Source organism: Gobius niger (genome assembly GCF_951799975.1).
Source record: "Gobius niger genome assembly, chromosome: 14".
Classification (NCBI taxonomy): Eukaryota; Metazoa; Chordata; class Actinopteri; order Gobiiformes; family Gobiidae; genus Gobius; species Gobius niger.
In genome coordinates this window covers 23,169,392-23,195,749 of record NC_136865.1, presented here as the reverse complement: position 1 = coordinate 23,195,749, position 26,358 = coordinate 23,169,392, and the positions used below count along the sequence as shown (strand labels likewise).

General features: G+C 40.3%; 1 protein-coding gene across 1 annotated transcript in view; it reads right to left on the bottom strand.

The window, feature by feature from the left end:
* Positions 1 to 26,358, bottom strand: part of nfatc1 (nuclear factor of activated T cells 1) — a 103,851-nt gene that overhangs the window by 9,910 nt on the left and 67,583 nt on the right. Inside the window, exons 8-9 of the mRNA XM_079570911.1 lie at positions 21,878 to 22,010; positions 15,026 to 15,559 (exon numbers count right to left, since the gene is read on the bottom strand). Coding sequence (XP_079427037.1) covers positions 15,026 to 15,559; positions 21,878 to 22,010 — 667 coding nt within the window. The remainder of the gene's footprint in view (positions 1 to 15,025; positions 15,560 to 21,877; positions 22,011 to 26,358) is intronic.

Here is a 26,358-nt window from a genome sequence, read left to right as displayed (position 1 = left end):
ATTCCTGCCTTTGTTTGAGGTTTGACTGACGTCTCTGTTCTGTTAGACCTGGCTCTGACCTCAGCACATCTGGATTTGAAAGTCCAAACCCTCTGGAGTCCACTGTCCCGCCCCAGACTCTCTATTCAAGTGACAGCTGCAAATATTCAACATTAAGACTTCACTCATTCTGCATCGATTCATCGCCCTGTCCCACAACCACCAGGACTGAACATGATTTAAGCCCGAGTCTGTCCCCGAGTGTCCCGTTGTGGAATATATGTGGCGGAAAGGCATCCGCATCAAAACACAAGAATGAAAAGAAAACTGGATCGAGCTGCACTTTTAATCCTGATGGTGGTCTCTGTATCGTTACTAAGAGTGTGACTGTAGCTCTAAAGTATTTCTCAGAGGCAGATCACTTGTTAAATACGTAAAGTACGTAAAGTCAGTAATTAGTGATGTAGCAACATGAGTAGTAGCAGCTGGAGAAATGAGATGCCAAAATATTGACTTGAAAATAATTTAAAGCAAAAATAAGTAACTCATGCCCCTAGAGGCCATAAGCACCACTGCAGGTGTTGTGGCATTTTTTTTACCCATTAATTGTCCGTGAGAGTAAATACTGCACTGACAGAAAAGACAAAGGGAGAGAGGGATATTGTACATCCAAGTACACAATGGAGATCCTTTTTCACTCAATATTGACTGTAAATACTGTTTAAAGTGACGCTAGCCCGCAGCTAGCTTTGCCCTTTAGCCTGTTAGCTTCTTCTACGTGATTCTATTAGTGTATATTGCGTCTCCGTCCTGGTGGCAGCGAAGTTGCAATTGTGGTTTTCTCACCAGAGACACCAGGGGAAGATGAAACCCCCCCAATCATCCCATTAACACTTGTATTACCCCAGATGAGGTAGAAAGTGACACTGAACATCATTTTTTAGTGATGGCCAAAAAACTCTGCGCTCCTGAGCTTGTATCGCTCTTCCAGAAGCAGATGTTTTTGAAACACTGCGTCGGAGCCTGTTTCAGTAATAGCTGGTCACTCATTTTGTGAGTTGTGTATCAGTGTCTCAAAGCGGGTCATTGGCTCAGAGTGTTTCACTGCGCTTCCTTGAGCGGTGATGTCCTCTGGTCCATATCATTATGAAAATCATCATGAAATCATCATTTCCCCCTTTCCCATTTAACCGCGTTCATGTGGTGAAAGTGTCTGCGTCAGGCAGTGGGTCTGCCAGAACAGCATGACTTTGTAAAGAATAAACAAAATCTCTGCCAATGAAGTTGGATTAGTCTGCCCATTTGTTGCCCAAGTGATCCTGGTTTGCCGGTCCGGCACCGATGCAGTACCAATAAGTGCCTCTAGATGCGCCACCATGTGCGCCACACCACCAGCGCTGCACCTCACACCTCCCTCACCCGTATATTATAATAGATCCATGCCCTCACCTCACAGCACACCCCCCAACACACCCCAGACACACATGTAGCCACATTTTTTGGAGTTGTTTTGTTATTTTTTAAACGCTTTTTTGTTGTGTGTTCGTCACTTTTTTTGTCATGTTTTTGATGTTTTTTCATTGCTGTTTCACCATGTTTTAGTTGCTTTTTGTTGTGTTTTGATGCCTTTTCACTGCTTTTTTTGTTCCTTTTTTAGGCGTTTTCGTCACTTTTTTTTGGCACATTTTTCTCGTGTTTTTGATGGTTTTTTTTGTTGGTTTTATTGTTGCTTTTCCAGTGTGTTTTCATCTCTATTTTGACGCTTTTTTTAAGAAGACACTTTTAGATTTGGGTAAAGCCAAACCTGTTCCGATGGGGGTTAAGAGGTTAAATAAATTATTTCAAAGAGAATAAACAAGAGAATTCATATTCATTAATTTTGCTAGAATGACTTGAGGTCACATATACAGTATACTAAGCAAATCCTTTTTCTCATTGTTAATATATATGTCTAGAAGTAGAAAGTACAGTGCAATTACTCCTAAAGTATATGTACGTGAATGTAATTGAGTGGTTCACGCGCCGGGGTAAGGGCAGATTTAACGCGGTGTATCGAGGCCAGCACTTCCTGTTGTTGCGCTCGTTGCCATGGCCCAGTTCTAGCCATGGTGCCACATTTGAAGTGGAGCGTCTAATTGAGTCGATGTATCGATCTGTGAGACACAACAGTGACCTAAAACCACGGACGCAACGCACAGGGCGATCAGAGAGCGTTTACAAGATAGTTATTTTCAATAAAAACTAAAACATTCTGTCATAATTTCAGTCAAAGTATTATTTTAGCTGACAAAAATGTGACTATAGGCATTATAAGCATTATCTAGGGGCCCCACGCAATTAAAGAATTATGCCCCGACGTCTGCTTTTCATGTGGTGCATTCACACGGGACAATACACTCATAAAAATATACAGAATTACAAATATGGGTATATTAAAACTATATTTTAAAAGTAGGCATAGGCAGCAGTAAATAGGCATGTTTTCAGCCTGGACTTAAACATATGAAGAGCTGAGGCCTGTCTCACGTCCTCGTCTCGAAAACCGACTTTCCAGAGTTTTTGAGATGTGTTTTCCTGCCTGTTGTGTGAAAATGGCTGCATAATAATTCTGCACTTGAGTCAGAGCGTGGACCTGCTTTGGCGACACTTCCTCTCATCACAAACACTTTAAACTTGTCTAAAATGGAGGGAAATTAGGAAAATCTTACGTAAACATATGAAATAACAAAGTGCTTGATGTAGTTTAAGATTATCATTAACAGAATTATAGAAATGCCGACGACTACACCAAACCAAAACTCTAGCACGTCTCATGAGAAAGTGGTGGACCTCAGGCCCGAATGCAAAGAAAGATTAAATATGAAGTACATATTTCTTACCTAATCCATAAATACACATGCAGACATCTGTATTTTCAAGGAACAGGTTCAAACCTTTGTACGGAAATACTCTTTTATTTTCATTTTGGCCTCTCTCAGTGAAGAGAAATCGACTGTGTTATTAGCGGTTCTGTGGGTTATCAGTGGCATAACTCACCGAACGCTAACGTCAATGTGTTTTTGGTTAATTTACTGCCAATTTTGGTACAAATTGTAGTTAAAATGAATAATTTTAACACCTAGCTTTTGACACAGCTAGGTGTTTAAGCTAGGTGTTAAAATCTTTGTAGCGTTCAAAGTGCTTCACTGCAGCGTTAATTTGACATATTTTGGTTTAGTTTAAGTCGAGAGTTCGTCAAATCCTTCTTTTCCATTTTGGTTGATTAAAATTTTTGTTTCTGAATGAAACAGATTTGAGTTTGGTTTGACCGACAACATTTCCAGAGCAGAACATTATGTGTATTTCTCCGTTGTGAGATCAATTAAAGTTTATCTTATCTTATCTTAGCTTATATGCTAACAGGAAGTGAAGTAAACCAATCAGTGAAGGGAAATCGACTGTGTTATTAGCGGTTCTGTGGGTTATGACTCACATAACTCACCGAACGCTTATGTCGATGTGTTTTTGGTTAATTTACCGCCAATTGGAAAAAGCTCTTCCTTTCCTAAATGCGACTCTGCTCGTGAATAAGCAACACGTGACCGCAAATATTGTATTCGCGGTCACGTGTTGTGTTTTGAGATCTCTAAGTTTATTACTGTGGGATTTTCACCACAATTTTGTTACAAATTATCGTTAAAATTATTGAGCACTGGGTTTTTGACACAGCTAGGGGTCAAAAGTAGCTGTGAGTAGTTAGTAGTTAGTGATCCTGTAATATCCTGTAAAGGGATATTACAGGATTTTGGACAAAGGGCTTAGTTTCCTAGTTATCCAGAGTGAAGTCCTTATATTTGAAGAGTTTAGTGGTGCTAGGCTAGTGCTAGGCTAGCGCATGTCTATGGTAACTAGTAGCCTGCATTAAAAACCTCTTTAAAATCATGGGGTCGTCCTCCAAACGTTGCCATATCTCATTTATAGAAAGCTCCTTTGTGAATTCCACGTGTAGTAAAGCCGGCCGCAGCTAAACAAACTACTGTAGATCCGGTAAGCTAGCAGATCACTCCGCCGGTGCTGCTCAAATACAACTTCTTTTAAATGCAAAATTGTTGTATTTCAAAAGTGATTCAGTCAACACAGACATTTATATGGTTAGTCTGGTGTTATTGTGATTTGCTTCAGGTGCACTGTGCTTGGGTCAGACTGTTTTTATTGCAGGCTACTAGTTACCATAGACATGCACTAGCCTAGCACTAGCCTAGCACCGCTAAACTCTTCGAATATAAGGACTGCATGAATAAAAAAAACTAACTGCAACACATCCAACAACACTCTGGATAACTAGGAAATTAGGCCCTATGTCAAAAATCTTGAAATATCCCTTTAATATGTAGGAGGAATAAGCTTGGGGAGCTGTTGTGTAACATCGCCATGGGGGTGTCTATTCAGCTCCAGCCACTTCCAGCATCAAATCTAGTGCGCTAAAGTCTAGTCTATAGTCTGCATTTAGGAACACAAGAATGGGCCCTGTGTGACGTAGTAATTTGTCTATATTTACAATCTAAATTCTAACCACATTATGATAAGATAAATTTCATGACCCATTGAAAATACTTCATCCGTGGCTTCATCCTAAAATCAACCACGTCACACACCTGCAGTTCAGTCATCGGCCACCGGGGACATTCATAATAACAGAGCTCTGAGCCTTTAATCTCTCTGGACCGCACACGGCTCAGGCAATGTTGCATTAAATTTTACGACATAATTCGAGCTATAAATGTCCCGGTCAATTAGAAAGCCGCGTCAATATGTTGGCTCGCTTTATTACAACAAATAAACGCTATATTTTCAATTTTAAACTCTAGAACTGTGTCCAATTATTTCCGCCTGTGCATCATTTTGTCCGACTCGTTCTGATATCATCAACTGTGGTGCAGTGACATAGAACCATAAAAATGTGCTGTAGCGCTTTAAAGCCGCTGCGTGGGGATTTCAAAAACACATTTCGCTCATGTTACCAGCGAAACTACTGCAAACACACGGCAAGTCACGGTCTTCCAGATGATGTTTCTTCAGATAAAAGTGCAGAGCTCATGCGAGTGCAAGTTGTGTCCACTCAGTCTCACAGGGGGACGTTTGCAGAAAGACGTTTTGATAAGTCCCATATGAAAACCTTTGCAAGCTCTTTGTGGATGGAGCAGAGGTAAACTGTGCTCTTTAGAGAAAAAATACAACATTTAATTTGAGTTACAGCTGAGTTTTTATAGTACTGTTGTGCTTGTCAGAGAAGAAACACAAGGGAGGACTCTGATTTACAGACACAAGTACAGTCTACTTGTGTCTGTAAATCAGATCACAAATCTTTTATGAATTCATGTCCAGCTTTGCAATAATTGGTTGTGTACATACAGTACTGCTTTTTTAACTATAGGCCTAGATAAGGAAAACAATGAAATATTTGGTGGTTACAAGCAAGTTCAGAACTAAGTGGAAAGACACCAAAGCAGTCTTTTTGCTTATAATATGGGTATAAAATATGTGAAATGTGATAAATAGGTCACTTTTAGGGGTTTACTTTATTGTCCCTGCAGGGAAATTTGTCCTCTGCATTCGACCCATCCTTGGATGCCGCTGGAGGAGCAGTGGGCGACCGCAGGGACCCATCTCCAGATGTGGAGCTGGGCTGATGGTCAGAATCAGCCTCTTTGAGCATGTTTTGCTTGATTGCGGGAAACTGGAGTGCCCAGAAGAGGCTGTGAGGCCATAAGGGATAAAAAACATAAAAATAAAAAAAGGATCAACTCTACAATCGGTTAACCCCGATTTTGAGCTAGGTTTGGTCTGGACTTTCTAGCACTGCATAACGTAATCTTCAAATAAGTAACATTGCTCCTGATCTAAGTTACTAAATCTGACTCTGACAATTAAACGAAGAAAACACACACTCAAAATGAGATATAAAAAGAGTTGCATGTGTTTTTTCCCCCTACATTTAAGTAGAAATGCACCGATCCAGCCTTTTGGCTACCGATACTGGGTTTTGAGTATCTGCCAGTACCTGATTTTTACCGATACCACTGTCTTAAAAGAGGGCTTTCTCTAAGTGAAAAATGTAATTGGCTCTTCTCCATTTTAAGATCAATAAAGTCATATTTTATTGTCATGATACTACGGATCAAATATCAATTACATTTTTTGATAAACTCTTGGATAAACATTTAACAAGGATCACTGGACTTTTCTACACTAAATATCCTTGGGTATATGACATGCTTTAAGTAACATTAAAGGGGCTAGATGCAAGTTTGTCATTTTATACTCACTACTGCCACCTCAGGTCATACATGTAACTGCACCTTCTATATCAAGCTCGTGCATGACGGCACTTCGGACCCGAATTAACACCTTTTTAAGTGACAGTGCAGGATTTTAGAGGCAGTTGTGGTAAACAGGTCTGGGCTCATTCTACACGTTAGGATAGATAGATAGATAGATAGATAGATAGATAGATAGATAGATAGATAGATAGATAGATAGATAGATAGATAGATAGATAGATAGATAGATAGATAGATAGATAGATAGATAGATAGATAGATAGATAGATAGATAGATAGATAGATAGATAGATAGATAGGATATTTTTTTCAGTATTGGCTCCAATATCTAACACCAGTTTCGGATCAGTGCATCCCTACATTTTTGGTGTGATAATCTTACCCCATGGGAACATCAATGTCAATGTCAATTTTATTTATAAAGCACATTTAAAAACAACCATTGTCGACCAAAGTGCTGTACAAGAACAGTAACAATATGTACAATAAACACAATAAAACATCAAAGCAGATACAGCTCGAACATGCAAAGGCTTCATCTGACCTGGGAATCGAACCCGGGACACTCTATCTGCTGTGAGGCGTGAGTGACCCAGACATAGACGTCACAGGCTCGACAAAATGGTACCGGTCCAGTCCTAATTGTAACACTGGAGCCGGATTTTTAAACAAGAGACATTCATGCATTTCCAGTCAGACATTCCCACGTGTTATATTTGGCCCAGTGCAATAATTAGACACTACGGTAATGTGGGGAAAGGTCATTTCAGGATCATTACGGCAACATAAATGCATTACATAACACTGAGCGGTTTCGCAGATGGCTAATGGCGACTTATACAACCGACGGCAGCCATGTTTGAATAATCGCTGCTCATTTTAGCTCGAGTTTCAGGTATCGCTAACTAGCCACAGCGCACCTGAGCCGGAGCCATACAGGAAATCAGCGCGTCGGACCGAGGGTTTTAATGGAGTGACAACCGCATGACGTTAGCCGCGCTCGCTAAAGTTTCAGACAAATGTCCAACACAAACAGAGCTAAAGCTGCAGACTGTGATGGCGGATCAGCCGCGGCACCGAAGTGAACCAGGGGTAAATGAAGTACTTTGGGGATAATGTCTATTGCTAATAATGTATATTACCGAGCGGGGGTTTGCGCTGGACACTGTCAGAGTCATGACATCAACTCCCTGAGGTCAGCGCATGGAAATGTTCTGTTTAACCTCTTAACCCCCACCTCAACTGAGCACATTTTCTCCAGTTTGGCTAAACCCAAATCTGACTCCCTTACATGTTCCAGCCATGTCTTAGTGTGTAGAATGAGCTTAATATAGAGACTGCAGTTACGTGCAAGACCTGAGGTGGCAGTAGTGAGTATAAAATGACCAGCTCAGCAAACTATCCAATCCAGTTTGTTTCTTTAAATGAACGTTTCCAACTCACGGAGAGCCAAAAGCCAGAGAAAATAGAGCCGAAACGATAAACACCAATACAACATTCCTAGTGTTATTTCAGCTCTTAACCTCCACCTGAACTGAGCACATTTTCTCCAGTTTGGCTTGACCCAAATCTGAAAGCTCCTTGAAAAAAATGTCAAAAATGAGACGAAAACAAGGATGTAAATGCGACAAAAGATTGACCAAAAAAATGTGCCAAAAAAACAAAAATGTGATGAAAACACAACAAAAAAAAAGCTACAGAAAAGGCACAAAAACGTGACATAAAAAGGGATGAAAATTAAGGTTAATAAGGCTATATGACTATATTTTGAGTGTATGTATGTATGTGTGTGTGTGTGTGTGTGTGTGTGTGTGTGTGTGTGTGTGTGTGTGTGTGTGTGTGTGTGTGTGTGTGTGTGTACTTGTACTTACAACATTGTGAGGACCAGTTTGAGTTTTTAACCAACAGAGTGAGGACATTTTTGTAAAGTGAGGACATTTTGGGTGGTCCTCACTTATTTGAAGGACGGTTTGAGGGTCAAGATGTGGTTTTAGGGTTAAGGTTAGAATTGGGTTTAGATTAGGGTTAGAATTAAGGTTAGGGTTAGGGGCCCTAACCTTAGAGTGTGTGTGTGTTTGAAGCAGCACCAAGAGATCCAAGTCAAATGTCTGCATTGATGGACAAGCAAACCTTATCTTACCAGTGCAGACAAGCTAACACCTTAATACTAAATGGTCACTTAAATATAGCGCTTTTTGACCTCCACTGTTCACTCAAAGCATTTTACATCAAGGAAACACTCACACATTCACACGCCATTATACACAGACACAGCCGACAGACAAGGCCAATACACGGCAACACCAAAAATATAAGACACCACCTGGATTAACTGTTATGATCTGTGGTTGCTGCAGTTGGTCAGGTCCAGGTTCAACTACGAGCCCAAAGAAAAAAAGCCAGGATTCATCGGGCTCACATTGTGAAAGAGAGGTTCAGGGAGCAAGAGGTGGATCGGGCAACCACAGAGTCCAGATCTTAACCCCGATGGGAATCTTTGGGATGTGCTGGAGAAGACTTTGCGCAGTGGTCTCTCTCTCCCATCATCAATAAAGAAGCAAATTACAAACAATGTACTCAAAGCTAAACTGTCCAACCATTAGAGCCTTTCTCTGTCTCTATTAAAATGATTACGTAATCCTTGAAAACACACTGGTATGAAAATCATAAATGCATTTCTAAAGTGCTACAGTGTCCAGACCTTGTATTTTTTCGAGCTGGATTCTGACAAACACCACGTCCCCTCAGTAGCAGAGCCCGGAGCCAAAGTGAGATCATGAATTGTGTGCAGTGGATGAAGTCGATAAAAGGGGTCAGAGGAATGACTTTTATGATGTGATCAAACTCTGGGCAGCTTCTGCAGGAATCCAGATCCCACTGCAGCAGCAACGCGAGGCCCCGGCTTCTTTCATTAAATCACCACAGAGAAAAGAGAGAACGCACAAGTGTCAGGAGCAAATTTATAAAATCTAATCAAAATGCGACCGCAGTGACCCCGCAGCGCTTCCCCTGAACAATCTGGTTGTAATAAAAGTGGAGGGCTGAAGCAAGAAGTATTGATTCTTTGCCAAAACTTAACAATAAGGTATTGAATGATACAGTGAGGCTATTGAGAGGTCAATTATACAACACAACAGTTAACAAAGATTCAGGGATTACTCGTACTGGCATTTTACTTTATTGACTCTGTAGGGAATATGCAAACCCCACAGTGAACAAAAAAGAACATACACAGGGAAGCAATTAGTCCTAATCCGGAAAGTTAGGACACCTAATATTGCACATTTTATGAGTGTAGGTCATATTGAGGCAGAAGCCAGTCAAATTTAAGGCCGTTTAATACTGTTTTAACCTCTTAACCCCCGCCTTAACCGAGTGGATTTTCTCCAGTTGGTTACAGCCTATAAGCCAGTGTAACACCTCATTTGAAAGCTAAGAAAACACATCGAAACAGATCTTTTTCCTTGCGTTGTTGCCGTGTTGTCGTCACGTTTTTGACATTTTCTTTTCATCGCTTTTTTGTTGTGTTTCTGTCAACTCTTCTGTTGCTCTTTCGCGGCTTTTTTTGTCACTTTCCTGTTTTTCTTTTGTTGCTGTTTTGAGCCATAGCTTATTCGTCACATTTGTGTTACTTTTTCATAGCTTTTTTGTTACTTTTCTGTTATTCTTTGGTTGCTTTTTTGTAGCGTTTTCCTCCTCATTTTCGTATCATTTTCGTTAGTTTTGTTTGTTTATAAAAGTAAAGAAAAGTAAGTGCTTTATTGTCATTGGACAAGCGTACAATGAACTAGTGTTCAGGTGTTAGTCCTGAGCTGCCACTGTGTGTCAACCTGACCCGCATGACCTTGGAGGTCGGGGAAACCTGGCCGCCCTCTGTCTCCTCTGATCCTCTGAAATGATGCAGCGCCTCCTGGGCCCGTCTCAGAGCGTGGTGTCCTGCACTGGTCGAACTCCTCCTTCCTCCTGCAGCTCCCTCCGCTCAAAAACAGTCTTTCACCATCTACTCTTTGGTCCCTTTTTTGTTCCCGTAGCTCCTTTTGTGTCGCCTCCACTGTGCTGCAGGTGTGGGAGGCTCTTGATGCCTCTGTATTTTATTAGATTTGGGTAAAGAAAAAATATAGGCATTTACCATTCCTAAAGATTTCGAAGCATTAGATAAAGCAGAGATAATAAGGATATTTTAAAGCAAATTTGATCAATTAGGCAAAAGGTGTTGTGAAATGAAAGAAGTCTTGGCATAAGAATATCACTATTTTCAGAGAGTTGAAAAAGTGGGACATTATCTAAATGGCTGTGCAGTGCGACCAGAAGTTGAAAGTTGAATTAAGTCAAATTTTTGCCAACGCTCAACATATGATAATCTGAAAAGCGTTACATATTTAATAGCGAGAGTAAAAGTTGCAACAAGATTCCACTGATTCCACTAAAAAACAGCTTTAGTCCGAAAATACTTTTGCTAAAACCATGTGCCAATAAAATCCTTTTATAAAACGCTCTGTTGTGGAGAAGAATTTTATCTGAAATGCTGCTTTGTCCATTGTTTTTTCTAAATGAAAACAGAGGGACACTTTTTGCCCTGAAACCTGCAAAGTCACTTCTCCGTGCCAAAGTTATTCAGTTCCTTGGCCGTACACGCCGTGAGTCATGCGATACCCATTAAAGACCAACGTGCACCTGCGGACACTGTGCTGCGCCGACGCCATTTTGTGCCTCCATAAAAAGCTCATTGTCTTTTAATTTGGCGACTTAATATTTTCCACATTTTGAAATGAAGTGTTTGGTTTATGAAAGCCTCGACTCGCAGGCTCTAAGCTTCAGCTTCTGGCCTCTGGTCACATTTATATCCGCCGTACAGTGCAAAAGCGAGTTCTTATTAAAGTAAAGCATAGGATTTACGTCATGGCACCGTTCCATCGAGTCAGTAATGAACTGAAGGAAGTGGCTGCTCCCAAAGCAAACTGTTCACACGTACGTTCAATAAGTCACGTTTTAATCGATTTGTGATTGACTCGGGTTTTGTGTTAATCAGCGCTCATGTGGAGTCAGTGCATTCATTGGTTGTTGATGCTGAGGATTATACAGTATATTAGTAAAAGCTTTTTTTTCTTCTGAATTCTAACCTCTTAACCACCTCCTGAAACAACTTATTGAAAAAAGCGTCAAAATGGAAACAAAAACGAGGATGAAAACTGTCAGTGAGGGAAAGCACAAGTCTCCCTACATTCAGGAGTCATTTAAAAGTGTGGCTGAGGGGCACACAAACATGTGATCATGCTTAGTGCATTATAAAAAAAAGAGGTACAATTATCAGTGTAATACGGGTTGTGCAATAAGGGTCCGATAACATGGGTTGGGCAATAGGGGTCAGTGTAATGCGGGTCAGTGTAATAAAGAATGGTGCAATATGGGTCAGTGCAATATCAGGTCTGTCAGGGCATGTGCATTATTGAGGTTTGTGCAATACAGTCGATGCATTTACTATTTTCTATATTCTCCTCTGTTGTCCACTCTTGTAATTGTTATTTGTTTTAACATGATGTGATCACTGTTCTCATTCCTGTCTCTTTGTACATAGTCTGTATATAGTGTCTCTGTATGTTTTTACTAACTCGTGTGTAACATCAACTTGCCAGGGGGTCTGCAGATGGAAATTAGCCTAAGGCTATAATCTGGCATATTTACATTGTTTACAATGTTCATTAATATGTATTGTCCCTCTTTTTCAAATAAATAAATCAATAAATAAAATAAAAGTGCACAAAAAGTTTAAAAAAAACTAACGACAACGTGAGGAAAAAGATCTGTTAACATCAGTTTTTCTAGGTCGTGGCTTTCAAATGAGGCGTTACTCTGGCCTATACAGTGGAAACGCCAGTCGAGAAGCTTTAGATTTGGGTAAAGCCGAACCGGAGAAAATATAAAATTCCGATGAACATGCCTGTCCCTAAATCACAAAAAAAGGCTTTTACACGTAAATGCAGCAGTGTCTTGCCAAAGAACAACTATATAGACTTTATTGTCCCCGGGGGGAAATTCTTATTCACGCTCTGATCAGATTGAACTGCCAACCTTTGGGTAATAAGGCTCTACCACTAAGTCACCGCCCCCCCAGGCCCAGATGTAATTGTATCGATGCAATACAACAGTTTAAGTTTGCCAAAACAAATATGCAAGTATTATTCAGACCTTGCTTTAAGTTCAAGGTGACAGCACAGTAAAGGTGATCAACAGTGCGTCCGGGTTTATTGTTAGCATAAGCCCAGCCTTAAAGGAATAGGCCACCGTTTTTACATACTGAGATATGTTCTTACCTTAGCTTTGACGAGTTCTTTAGGACCTGTCTGATCTTCACCCGTGCCTTCAATCACGTAAACACAGCGCAGACGGCGTTAGCATTTAGCCTCTCCCTCTCTCCACTATAGCTCCAAAACAGGTCAAGATAGAAGCTACCAAGCTCTTCCACGTTTTCCCTATTTAAATATGGTTACGTGAAGTGTTACACTACAAAGTATAATTACACAAAATTAAACAATGTGGATTTTCTAAGCGGATAAAAGGGGGAACTATATTGTAAGGCGTAATAATACCAGGAGTAGTTCGAAATCCGCGCAGAAATCTTCACTTTACTGTGCGGATGCCAAATTACTCCTGGTATTATTACGCCTTACAATATAGTCTCCCATTTTATCCGCTTAGAAAATGTTTTTCTAATACAATTTTGTGTAATTATACTTTGTAGTGTAACACTTCACGTAACCATATTTAAATAGGGAAACGTGGAAGAGCTTGGTAGCTTCTATCTTGACCTGTTTTGGAGCTATAGTGGAGAGGAAGAGAGGCTAAATGCTAACGCCGTCTGTGCTGTGTTTACGTGACTGAAGGCACGGGTGAAGACCAGACAGGTCCTAAAGAACTTGTCAAAGCTCAGGTAAGAACATATCTCAGTATGTAAAAACGGTAGCCTATTCCTTTAACCAAGCACATTTTCCCTGGTTTAGCTTTGCCCAAATCTAAAAGCTTATCTGCCATTTGAAAGCTAAGACCTACAAAACCAAGATTTTGCCTCTCATTGTTGCTGCGTTGTCACTTTTTTAATGTGTTTTCGTAACTTTTTCGTCGCTCTTATTATGTTCTTTTATTGTTGCATTTGCATCTCGTCTTTGTCACTATTTTAGATTTGGGTAAAGCCAAACTGGAGAAAATGTGCTTAGTTCAGGTGGGGGTTAAGAGGTTAAAAAAGTGATAAAAAAGGGGTCACACGCGCTAATATTTGGTTGGATCACCTTGAGCGTCAGCATTGTTTCAATAAGCTTTAGCCAAAAGTTCCAGTTTTGCATTGATTTTTCACTGAGATCTTGTATTGATGATGGGAGAGTGTGACCACAGTGCACAGCCTTCTACAGCACATCTCAAAAATCCTCAATGGGGTTAGGGGCTGAACTCTGTCTGAAAATGATGTCTCGTGCTCCCTGAACCACACTTTCACAATGTGAGCCTGGCATTGTCATCTTGGAACAAGCCTGTGTCATCAGGGAAGAAGAAATCCATGGATGGAACAACCTGGTGATTGAGGAGGTTCAGCTGATCTCATTCTTTGGGCTCATAGTGTTGTTGAGTCTAGACCTGACCAACTTGGAGATCAGAACAGTCAGTGAAATCCAGATGGACACATTCTTTTGGTCCGGCGGTGTCGATAAACGCTCTGTCAATAAACTTTATATCATTTCGAAAGTTAAAATCCTCACAAACGCTGCTCGATCTGTTCCTGGATCAAAATGAGTCATGTCTTGTCCATTAATGACCTTAAGGCGAGACACTGCAGGTGAATAGGGAAAAAAAATAAATGTAGAGATATCAATTTGAAACTTTTTCTGAACATCACAGATATAAATATGAGAAAAAAATGTATTGCATTTTTTCTGTCATTTTATGTTTTCACATAAAAATAAGGCATTTTGAGGATTAAAATGGCCAAAATTGCCTATATTTTGGGCAACGAAATCAAAATAATGAATTGAGCCAGATTAAAATGTATGGTTTTATTTTATTGACATATTAGTAACTAAGATTTTATTCAGAGGGGATTTTGGATGTTTTGTTTAGTTTTTCAATAAACTAATCATCAGTGAAAAAATCTGTAAAAACTCAATTTCCGCCTGTTTTTTTTTGGTTTCAAAGCTGAATAAATCAGGCTAGGAATTAGATATTAAAAAATCCCTCCTTCAAAATATTGTTAGGTCTCAGACTGTAAAGTTTGGAGTCTGTGGGAGCTTCTATAAGGGCTCAGGCTCTGCCCGAGTGCGGCTTCTCTCATTCAGAGAAAACCAGCCCTGAAGTTTTGTAGCGACTGCGCGGCCCGTTCTCCGACTTTTCCGCACCAGCGTCTCGTAGGAGGAAAAACACCATATTTGGGTGAAAGCGTCATCACGGGGACCCTCAGCAGGACACGTGGATGTAAAATCTGTCAATATTTATGAATGAATACCCGCGGGAAAGACAGCCTTTCTACGCGGCGCAGCAGCTACTTCCGTGTCCGGACAAAACATCATAAAATAAACATCATGCGGGGTGAGTTTTGTCATGTTTTTACTCTGACATGAAAACTAAGATGTAAAGGGAGGAAAATGGATAAAAATCTCCACTTCGACCACTGCGTGAAAAATCAATACCTTCACCTGCCGTGTCTCGCCTTAATCTTAATCCTTAAAGTCAAAACTCTTACTCACCATCATCCAGGTACATCTGGTCCAGCTCCTGCGGCTCCTGCTTGATGCTGACGGAGAGGGAGGCCTGGGAGGGGGTGCTGGCCTCGTCCCGGGACCTTTCCTTCGGCTGCGGGGCCAGTGGGGAGGCGCTCGGAGCGGGGAGGGTCGTCGTCGCAGAAAAAGGCGACTGCGGGCCGTTGTTGGGCGTGGAGGGCTGGGACAGCGGAGACGCAGCGAAGCGCCCCGGCGTCTCCTGGATGATCGACACGTGCGGGACGACGAGCGGCTGCTGCGGGGGTAAGGGCGTGGGGGGTAGGCTGTGGAGTTTGGGACCGGGTGAAGGCGGCGGGACGGGCGCAGGTTTGGGGCTGACGTGCTGAGGCGGCGGTGGTGGCGGTGGGGTGGGGGGCACAGGGGAGAAGCCCGTCCCTGGACCGCTCAGGATGATGGGGGTCAGCGTCTGAGGAGGGAAGAACGGTTTCGGGTGGAGGGGCATCGAGGGGCAGACCAGGGGGGAGTCGAAGTCGTCGTGGGGCTCGGTCTTTATGGTGGGGACTGAGGAGGACAGAGAAACTGATTACGAAGAATCACAAACAGGTAACAAAAATAAAATAGTTTGTCAGAATTTTAGTCAAGTCATCTTTTTGTTGACTAGAGTTAGACCAACCAAGTGAATTTTCAGTTTGGCTTTACCCAAATCCAAAAGCTTCAGGACTGGAGCTTACAGCCTATAGACCCTTTAACCTCTTGACTCCCGCCTGAACCGAGAGGATCTTTTTTCTCACGTCATCAGATTTTTTTTCCATAATTTTTTTGTTGTATTTGTTTGTTGGTATTCAACTCATTTTTGGAATTTTTTTTGTCATTTTATGTCACATTTTTGTCAAATTTTTATCACATTTTTAACACATTTTTTTTTATCAAATTTTTGTCATTTTTTGGTCATTTTTTTTGTCAATTTTTTATCAAATTTTTGTCATATTTTTTTAATTTTTTTGTCACATTTTGTAACATTTTTGTCATTTTTTTCGTAAATTTTTTGTCAATTTCTTGTGACATTTTTGCCACTTTTTCATCAATTTTTCCTCACTTTTTTGTCAATGTTTTCTCACTTTTTTGTCACATTTCCATCATTGTTTTCGTCTCAGTTTTGTGGCTATTTTCACAGCTTTTTTCCAGAAGCTTTAGGACTGGGGTAAAGCCAAACGGGAGAAAATGTGCTTGGTTCAGGCGGGAGTTAGGGGGTTAACTGCTGACATCATCCGTGACATCAGCTGGAGGCAGGAAGTGATCAAGAGAAATAACATTAAACTAAAACTAGCGATTATAAGTGTAAAACTACAACAAAAAAATGTGGTCCTGTTGTGGCTTAAGGTGCAAGAACAAGAGGAACGACATTTGAGACGATAAAATAAGGTTTATCTGATATTACAGCTAGACATTTGTTTATCGTTACTATGACAACAGCTACAATGGAAATAGATAGGAATCTCACTTCCTGCCTCCAGCTAAGCCCGAAATGTTTACAAACAATTAAAGGGTCTATAGGCCTGTGTGACGCCTATTTGAAAGCTAAGGCCACAAAACAGATCATAACTTGTTGCGTTGTCGCTGCTTTATTTTTTAAAAGCAATTTTTGTTGTTGTCTTTTTCATCGCCTTTTTGTCACCTTTTGTAGCTCTGTCGTGGCTTCGCATTAAGTATAAAACCTGCTGCTGATCCTGGGGTTTTCCCTTCACAATATTGTGAAATGCTCTTTTTCTCATTGCTTTTTGGTCACCTTTTTCCCCCCACATTTTCATTGCTTTATATCACTTTTCAGTCATTCCTTTGTGGCTTTTTGTCACTTTTTCATTACTTTTCCCCCCGCTCTTCTGATGCATTTTCATCCTTCATTTCACTTATGTTGCTATTTTGACTAACGTTACTTTTTTTTCAAGAAGTCTTTAGATTCGAGTTAAGCCAAACTGGAGAAAATGTGCTCTGTTCAGGTGAAGAGCTTACCATAAATAGCTAATTTCATGGCAGTTGTAGTGCTTGTTACAAGATAACCGAACAATACGTGTCTCTATGTCTCAGCATTTTGAACATTACAGGCATAATAAGGCACAATAATAAGGTGATTGTGTTGTGTGTTTGGATAAAAGCTGAGTGAAAATGGACCTATTGTCACTAATAATGATTGAGTTATAAGAGCTTTCTTTTTATGTTTAAAGTTCCTCAGATAATTTATATTACAGCAGTGAAGAGACATCGTGAACTAATATAACCCAAACGAAAGGTCATTCATCTCCCTTCGTTGTATAGTTGAGCAAAAATAAACGCCTCCATTTTTGTTTAGAGAAGCATTCGATAACCACGTATCACTTTCACTAAAATATTCGCTTCTGTAGTTCACTTGTGGCTTCAGTTTGGTGCACAAAAAATCACGCAACTTCAGCGGACATTATTATATATAGCCTTGAACAGTGAGTAGTTTGGACTCGGTCTCCCGTATGACCGCTCTCTCTTTGAAAAGCCTCCAAAACTATAAAAAGGACTGAGTCACCAACATGAGAAACTTCCAGCCGCTTCGACAGTAAAAGTCCTGTTTGAGTTGGACCTGAGCTCGAGATATTCTCCAAAATGTGTTTCATGAAATATGTCACAGCGACGGGGCCGCTCGTTTTAAAATGAAATATTCCTCACCACAGAGAAGACTGAAGTAGAAAACTCAAACAGGAGAGCGATAGACCTCTAAGAATCAGAATAAAGCAGGTGTCCCAGAGCAACCTTGAGCTGGACGTTTATCAGCCCATTACTCCATCAGATGCACTGAAGCGTTTCAAAAACATATGCCTCAAGTCCATAAATAACTTTACGCTTGTCTTTAGTATTTTGGCCAAGAGAAATAAATAGATCAAGGTTTATAGATGGCAAGAAGGATAGAAGGTTAAGTTGAATTCAAGAACGGGTATTAGGGCTGGGACCATACACTTTTGTCACAATCTGATACATATTGCGATACAGTAATTATGATAAATAATGTATGTACCTTAAAGGGACTATATAGAGTTTAAAATTGTTAAACCTATTCACCACAACTGCCTCTAAAATCCTGTCACTCAAAAAGTTGTTACGTCAGGTCCGAAGTGCCGTCATGCACGAGCTTAATATAGAAGCTGCAGTTACATGTATGACCTGAGGTGGCAGTAGTGAGCATTAAAATGACAAATTTGCATCTAGTCTCTTTAAGAAGAAAACAGTCATGCGTCCAAAGTTTATAAACCAAATGCCATTTGACATTTACTGTATTTGAAGTGTTAAGATTGAAAATAAACACAAAATGTAACATAGTGCTGTGTAACTGTCACTGGAAACACTGCAAAAGGTTATCTGGAAATAAGTAAATCTGTCGCTGATTTGGGTTAAATTTCAAGAACTCTGTCCTTGGGGCAAGATATTTACACTTAAATTAAGATAAAACAACTGTTTTATTAAGCAAATTAAGATCTTTTTTTGCAGTGCAGTGAATTCTTTAATCTTAGTTTCAGTGTAAATACCACATGGACTCTCTCAAATCTGTCAAATCAAAGACAAAAGAAAATTTTACTTATTTCAAGATTACTTTTTGCAGTGAGATAAAGCAGTGCATGATAAAAATGCCTCCAGACACAAACATTGAAAGTATTGTAATACTTAATAAAGTATCGATACTTGCTATTGCAATAAAAAGTATTGCGATCTGATATTTTGACCCAGCCCTTGTGGGTGTTATGCTGTTTGCAGGTATGTGTTAATAACCTGAAACACATCTGTATCATCTTTAACTTCAATATTGATCTTAAACAGTGATCTTAAATGTCATGTAGTTTCACTTCCTGGTTTTCAGGCGATCTCCCCGTGAGACATTACCACCCCCCTCTTCATTGCAGCTGTTTTAATAAAAAGGTGAAAAAGTCTGTTGGCCTGTGTGGTGGTGAAGCTATGGCAAATGATTCTACTTCACAATGAGAAGATTAAGCTTTGCAAGAAATCGATTGTTGAGGAACGCACTTCCTGGATACGTAGGACTTAAGGAGGAGCTTTTTGGGAGAAGAACAGCCACAGGAGAAGATTCAAAGATAACTCAAGGATGCGCGAGTGGGTCGAAACACAGATACAGGTATGTTTTGGACGAGAGAACAACTTAGTAACATGGTAAAAAGCTCCAAAAAGTTGATTTAGCATATTACTCCCCTTTAAGAAAGCGCGGTGTGTGAGGGAAAAGCTGTTAAAAGTCAAGTCTCTTTTTCAGCATATGTAAAAAGGGCCTTTTAGTTGAGAATTTGTAATAAACTTACGCCCTGTACAGTTAATTCATCAGTTCTTTCAGTCCTAATTTGATTCAAACTTCGTCCAAATGCAAAAACCGCCAGCGCCACTGAAAACACGGCATTTTCACGTTTCACCAAGTTGTGCCAAACCACTATGTTTTCCGCGAGTTCCTCCTAGACTTTGACCCGGAGGAGACACTGACCGCAGCTGGGACTCCTCTCTGTTTCTCTCTTTCCCTCTTTGGTCCTGGGACAATGCTGCACATTCACTACGGGACAGTAAGTCGCCTACACGTACAGCGGGACAGGCAGGGTCCGACTGAGTCACGCTGCGCGTCGCCCACTCGCTCCGCGCTCCAAGTCTGCACCAATTACTTTTTTACATTCAAGTCGCTGTTTATATTTAGCTTGGCGTTGGCTTCTCTATTGAAAAGACTCGCCTTTCCCATGTCCCCCCCGTCCCCCCGTCCCGCCCAGCAGCGCTCAGGCACAACAGCCGCAGCCAGGTTTGAAAAATAACACGTTTTATTATAAAGGGTTCCCCCAAATAATAATGCTGCTTTGTTCCTCCCTCGCTAACCACCAGACAATGGGCAATAGAATCTGTTTGTCCGCCGTCTTTGCCTGTAAAACACTGTAGAAAGTGTTTTCAATAAGACTGAGCAAGTAAAATGGCAAGGGGCGCTCTGACATATTCGAGTAGAGTAAGAAAGTTTTAATATAGGTGACATCTTAAACCAAAATGGAGTTGCTCATAATGATTGGCCCATTTTCCTTGGTGTGTATATACTGTATATAATGACTGTTTTTAAAATGAAACAATAAACAGACAAAGTAGCTCTACCTTTTGCTATGTTGACCTGCAAAAACCAGATTCATATGACATTGATTCGAGACTTTGGTCTGGAAGTGTGAGGTATGTTACTGTGTGTATTCACTTTCAGATCGATTATAACGTAAGTAAAAGAAAAAGTTTAGTTTATCGTATCACATATAGTTATACCGATATCATTTCTTTATATCAGTGTGGACACAGTATAATTTGCATGACCACTCCAGCTGATTCTGACTGAAGGCAGGACTAGGCACAGACAGAAATTGCAGCTAATATTAAAGGGACTATACAGGGTTTAAAAATGTTAAAAATTATGTGTTATCCTCCCTCTACATGTTCCAACCATGTCCTAATGTGTAGAATGAGATCAGACCTGTTCACCACGACTGCCTCTAGAATCCTGCACTCAAAAAGTTGTTATTTCGGGTCTGAATATGCCGTCATGCACAGAAAGCAAATACTGGAAAAGTATGCAAAACTCCTGTAATTAATCATCTGTTCCTGAACTATGAATTGTCTTGTTATTTTGATCCGATAATGAGAAGTATGTTGTGAATCCGGATTTTTTATGTGATGTCCAGAATGTGCACCTTCAGCCTTATGCAAGTGCAACACAAGAATGTTATGAACTAATGACTTTACTGTTTGGGATTTGGGATTCCTCAGTCTGGAATTGCCGCATAGATCTCATGGTTAAAGCCTAATTATACATTAAAAATATTGTGCCGTGAGCAGTAGTTTAAGTTGTGTAAGTCTGAAAGGAGGGGTAGGGCCTTATAAGTTATAACTAACTTCTTCCTACTCCCTTTGAGCAGCACTAATACCTCTTATGTTGTGAAAAATTCTGTATGTTATATGTATACTATACCTGTATGCATCTGTTGCTCAAATAAACAAACTAAACTAAACTAAACTAAACTAAACAAATGCACGAGCTTAATATAGAAAGTGCAGTTACACGTATGACCTGAGGCGGCAGTAGTGAGTATAAAATGGCCAACTTGCATCTAGTCTCTTTAAGCTCAGCTCCATCAGAGCAGCCGTCCGCCTGGGTTAGGCTTATGATTAGGGTTAGAAACGGCAAATGTGATGCAAGTTGTGTTTCACTCACACAGATCTTACACATAGTTTTAGAAATTAGAAGGTCTTGGCTTTCAAATGAGGCATCACACTGGCATACAGGCTGTAAGCTCTGAAGTCAATACACTTCAAGACTTGGATATGCACAATTGATAAACAGTAACTGTAACTCTAACCCTCAGGTGGCAGGTAACAGGCTAAAAAGTAAAATTAAATGAATGATGTACATTATTTGAGAAGATCATATTTGCAAGGAATTTCCCATTTCCCTGGGATTTTTAAGTAATTTGTCCGTTATATCGTCAAATATATCGTATCGTATATATATTATTATGTAGATTATCATTATTATTATACAGTAGATAAGTTGTATTCGTAACAGCATAATAATATTACTAAATGGAGTAGGTGGGAGATACTGCAGCTTATAGATACAAATTGTATTGTCATTTCTATTGAAAGAATTATGCTGTATTTTTTTTAATGTTTTCAGACTTTACAGCAATGACTGTAAAAATACACGTGTTTCAACCAATATTCAAAATACCCCAATGATAGCTAGTGGAGTAGAAAGTACAGAAACCTGCTGAGTAAAAGTACTTCTTACTTCTCACCACTGTTCTTGACCCCTCCCCAAACACCCTGGGATATGAATGCTCTCACCGGTGGCGGGGACGAAGGTGAAGCGCTGGTACTGGCTGCGTTTGCGTTTGCCGTTGCAGACGTAGAAGTTGACGTGGACGGGAGTGGACAGTCTCTGGTTTCTGTACGGAGGGACTTCCACCAGCAGAGTGTTCTGACAACAGGAAGATTAAACTGATGTTAATTATAAATGACTCTGATTGGGCAAAACATCCACCTTGATCTAATTCTTAAAGAGCTTCCAACATAAGAAATCACAGAAATGCCTTTAGCTCTGAGTATGTTCCTATAAATGCCTACAGTATGCTAGCCCTCAACCCGATTTAAATTGAATGTTCCACCCCCATACAAATGAATAGGAAAGTCAGGCACAAAACTGACATATGGTGAAGTATGTTTTGTCCTTTTCATGGCATTTACATAATTTCTCTTTTTTTTGTTGCTGTTTTACGATAATAGATCCTTTTCGTAGTCTCTCTGAGGGTAATACAAATGTTAATGGGATGATTGGGGGGTCTTTCATCTCCCCCTGTTGTCTCAGACCAGAAAACGACACAACTCTCCCTGCCTCCGACCCGGCAGCCCCAATACACACTAATGGAAAACATCTCCCTAACTGCTCTCAGTTGTCCACAAAATCACTTTTGGCTCACATTTCTGAGGTTTAAGACATGGTGCAGGTAAGTCCTGACTGTATTCACGTTCAGAAGAAGCTAACAGGGTAACGGGCAAAGCTAACTGTGGGCTAGCGCCACTTTAGCAGTATTTACAGCCAAGTTTGTACGGAAAAAAAATATCTCCATTGTGTAATTGGGTTGTGGCACAATGTACAATATCCCTCTCTCCCTTTGTCTTTTCTGTCAGCGTAGTATTTACTCTCACTGACAATTAGTAAAAAAAACAAAACAACATGGTACGACAGCTGCAGTGGCACTTGTGGCCTCTAGGGGCAAAAGTTAGTTTAGTTCTGCTTTAAAAGGTCTGTACATTCATTAATGGTTTTTAACTTGCCTTTAACATCCCCTTTATGTGGTCGATGGGTTGACAACAGCTGAAAACACTGTGATTGTTCATATTTGCGATGTTTGATGGCTAATGCTAAAAGCTATAGGAAAAATACATTGAGGAGGCTAATGCTAACAGACTCTAAAAAGTATCCCGGACTAGCCTACTTGCTAACTGCTAGCTGAACGCTTCTTCTCCTTTTTACGAGATTGTGAGGTGAGGAAAGCATAAGCCATGTAGGAACTTCAGGAGGAGCTTTTGGGGAGCTGTCGGCGTGATGCAATGAAAAGCCAATGGAGAAGATTCAAAGAATACTCAAAGGTGTGCAAGCGGCTCAAAACACAACTCCAGGTCTGTTTTCGATGAGAGAACAACACTGCAAAAGCTCTAAAAAGTTGATAATCCATTATACTCCCCCTTTAAGCGTTCTCTGCTAACATTATCTACATCTTTGACAGTGAAGCGGAAGCCAAGAAATAAGTCACACTTATGATGTCGAGACCCAGGAGCCAAAAGCTGCCTGACGCGTGCGGAGAGATGACTTTAGCTCACGTCCTGCTCGAATGTAAATCTGAGCACATGAGCGCATTGGGGGAGGGCCATCTGTCTGCAGAGAGGATCTTTGGAGCAGGCAGTGACAGGACAGGCCCGGCAGCGGACACGTTTACGTTTAGAGCGGTACGTGCAATGGAAGCCAGATGGATCCAGCCCAGAGCAGCTGTGTTTTATGTTGTTCTCAAGATGAAAAATGTCAAGGTTAAGGAGAAATATTTGAGGACGTGTAGAATACTTTATATTTGGTTTGCTCTCTGGAAGACATCAGCATTACGATCTTGTTAGCCGAGTGGGCTGCGATTAATAAGGCAGTGGTATAGAATCAGTGGTAGTTATAAGTAATGATGATTAAAGAAGTTGTAAAGCAAGAATTAAACAGGATAGTTTGAAGTAAGAGCACTTTTTGTATAAGTGGGAGTAGCAGAATTGGAAGAAGTGATAGTAACTACACTGTAAATTCCGATTAAGGTCGTAACATGAAATAAAATGTTATAAATACTAGGAGACCTGAATTTTTCAGCAATTACCCTCTATTCCATGTAAGAAGTACATTTTCAAGAGAAAATAGTGATTAATTGCTTTTCCATTTTACAGCAACATGTTTCCGTTCCAATAACAGGGTTTTGCAAGTACTGACTAACTTTACATGATGCCAGTAATGATTATTTGTAGTCCTGTTGTGCTCACGCTCATTCTAAAGTATCCATTATAAGATTCTGTTCCATTTACTAGGATTTGCCAGTTTTGAATAATATAGGCTTCATATTGGCTTTACTTGCTTTTCTCTTTATCCGTTTTGCTTTATTACATTTATATCTTGTACTAAATTTGTAAAACTTCATTAATGGGAATAACAAATAAACCATAAAGGGAACAGGAATATTCCAGTAACCTTTACTAAGAATAATAGTACAGGTTAAGGCCATATTTAAGTAACAAAAGTAATCAGTACAAGGAATTCCCAGTTGCCAGTACCAACATGTCTAGTAATCAGAACTTGTATCATAAGTAATGAATACTGTGAAATCCCTCTTAATCATACTAGCGTTACTAGTAATCATGGCTTAACATTGGGTGTTATAATTATGCATCGGGTTTACAACTTATTCCAAGTAAGCGCAATGAGTTGGAATTTACAGTGTGCAAACCATTGGTATAGCTAGTTTTAGTGCTTAAAGGGACACTGCGTAACATTTTGGATTATATTGTTGCAACTTGCTAGCAATTCAAAACATGCTCATAATGACCAGCTCGGCACAGAAATGGCTATTTTTGCAGAGGGGTATCAAAGAATGGATTTAGATGAGGACCTACCCCATTTAAATCTCATATTTGGCTGCTTTTATCTCTTATGGAGACGAGCTGAAGACGTCCTGCTCCCTGTAAAGTTTACCGTCAGGGCTGAGAGGTGAGCCACATGTTGTTTGGGTTTTCGAAATATCGAATTATCTGTCATAAAATAATTGCTTGTGTTTGAACCTGGTTATTGGCTGAAATGTTACGCGGTGTAGCTTTAAAGAGACTATATGGAGTTTAGAAATGTTAAAATTATGTATTTTCCTCCCCCTACATGTTCCAGCCATGTCCTAATGTGTAGAATGAGCACAGACCTATTCACCACGAGCTTAATATAGAAGGTGCAGTTACGCGCATGACCTGAGGTGGCAGTAGTGAGTATAAAATGCATATAGCCCCTTTAAGTAGCAAAGGCAGTAAAAATAATTGTAGAAAGTCGTTGTAGTAAACATAGTAGTTTTAGCATCTGTGTTTAATGATGCCCTTAAGACTGAGAATGTCATTTTTATGGAGATCATTGCACTACTGTACAATCCGTCAGGCTGTGAGGGTTTTGTCAAATCTCTTGGAAATTCAAACCTTGACAATCTCCCTCAAAAAAAACCCCACCACAGTCTCACAGTGCTCGTACTTCACGTGGACCGAGGGAGAGACTGAGCTGACGGATTGGCGAGGAGGAGCGCGTTTGGGGCTCTGGGGTGAAGATTTCTCCGTAATAGCCTGACGTGTCCAGTCTGGAGGGCCGTCCTAAATCACAGCTGGAGGAGAGATCGGGCCCTTTCGCTCTGAGTTTGTGCAGGCGACGGAGCAGGTCGGGTTAAACTTGGTCAAAGAGGATGTAATGATAATGGAAGAAGTGGCTGTAAGACACGAGCACCTGAGCAAACTCAATTTAACTGCAGTTTGTTTAAGCCTGACCGTCACGAATATCAACTTAACTGCTACTTAACTTTATTATGGAATATGTTTGTAATATCGACAAGACATGGACTTTGGCAACGGGATATGACAGTATAAGAACGGCTTCCTCACACATTCTTAGTTCTACTTTTGGATGTTGTTAATTACCGAAATAAATGAAATGTCGACAACTATCCAAGCTACTTCTAAGTACTACACACAACTACAATAGCTACAATATGTTCTAAATATAAGGTGTAGAACAGTTTTAGTTATACCAGATCGTCAATTTCCAATAATAATAATAATGGCTTAGGGTTTGTGTTGCGCTATATTGTATTCATCATTTGCTCGCTCCACACTGTGGTGGTGAACAGCTGTCTTACCCAAGGACATTGCTCTTTATTTACTATATAGCAGGAGTAGGCAAGTTTGTGTCATAGAGGGTCGATTTTTATCATCAAGGGCCAAACTTCACCATTGTAGCCTAGAGTAGAGACCGCTCTTCTGCAAATGCCAATGCTTTACATCAGGTGGTTTGACTTTGGGACCCACCATTACCCTATAGGATGACAAGCCGCGACCCAAATTTCACATATCATAATATAACATTGTATATTCCACACATGGCTTTTATTTAACTAGCCTTTAAGACTGAAATTATGACCAAATATCCAAATAACATGAATTTTAACAGATTCAAATGAGTTTTCATGCAGTTTCAGATGGAAAATATAAAAAAAAAA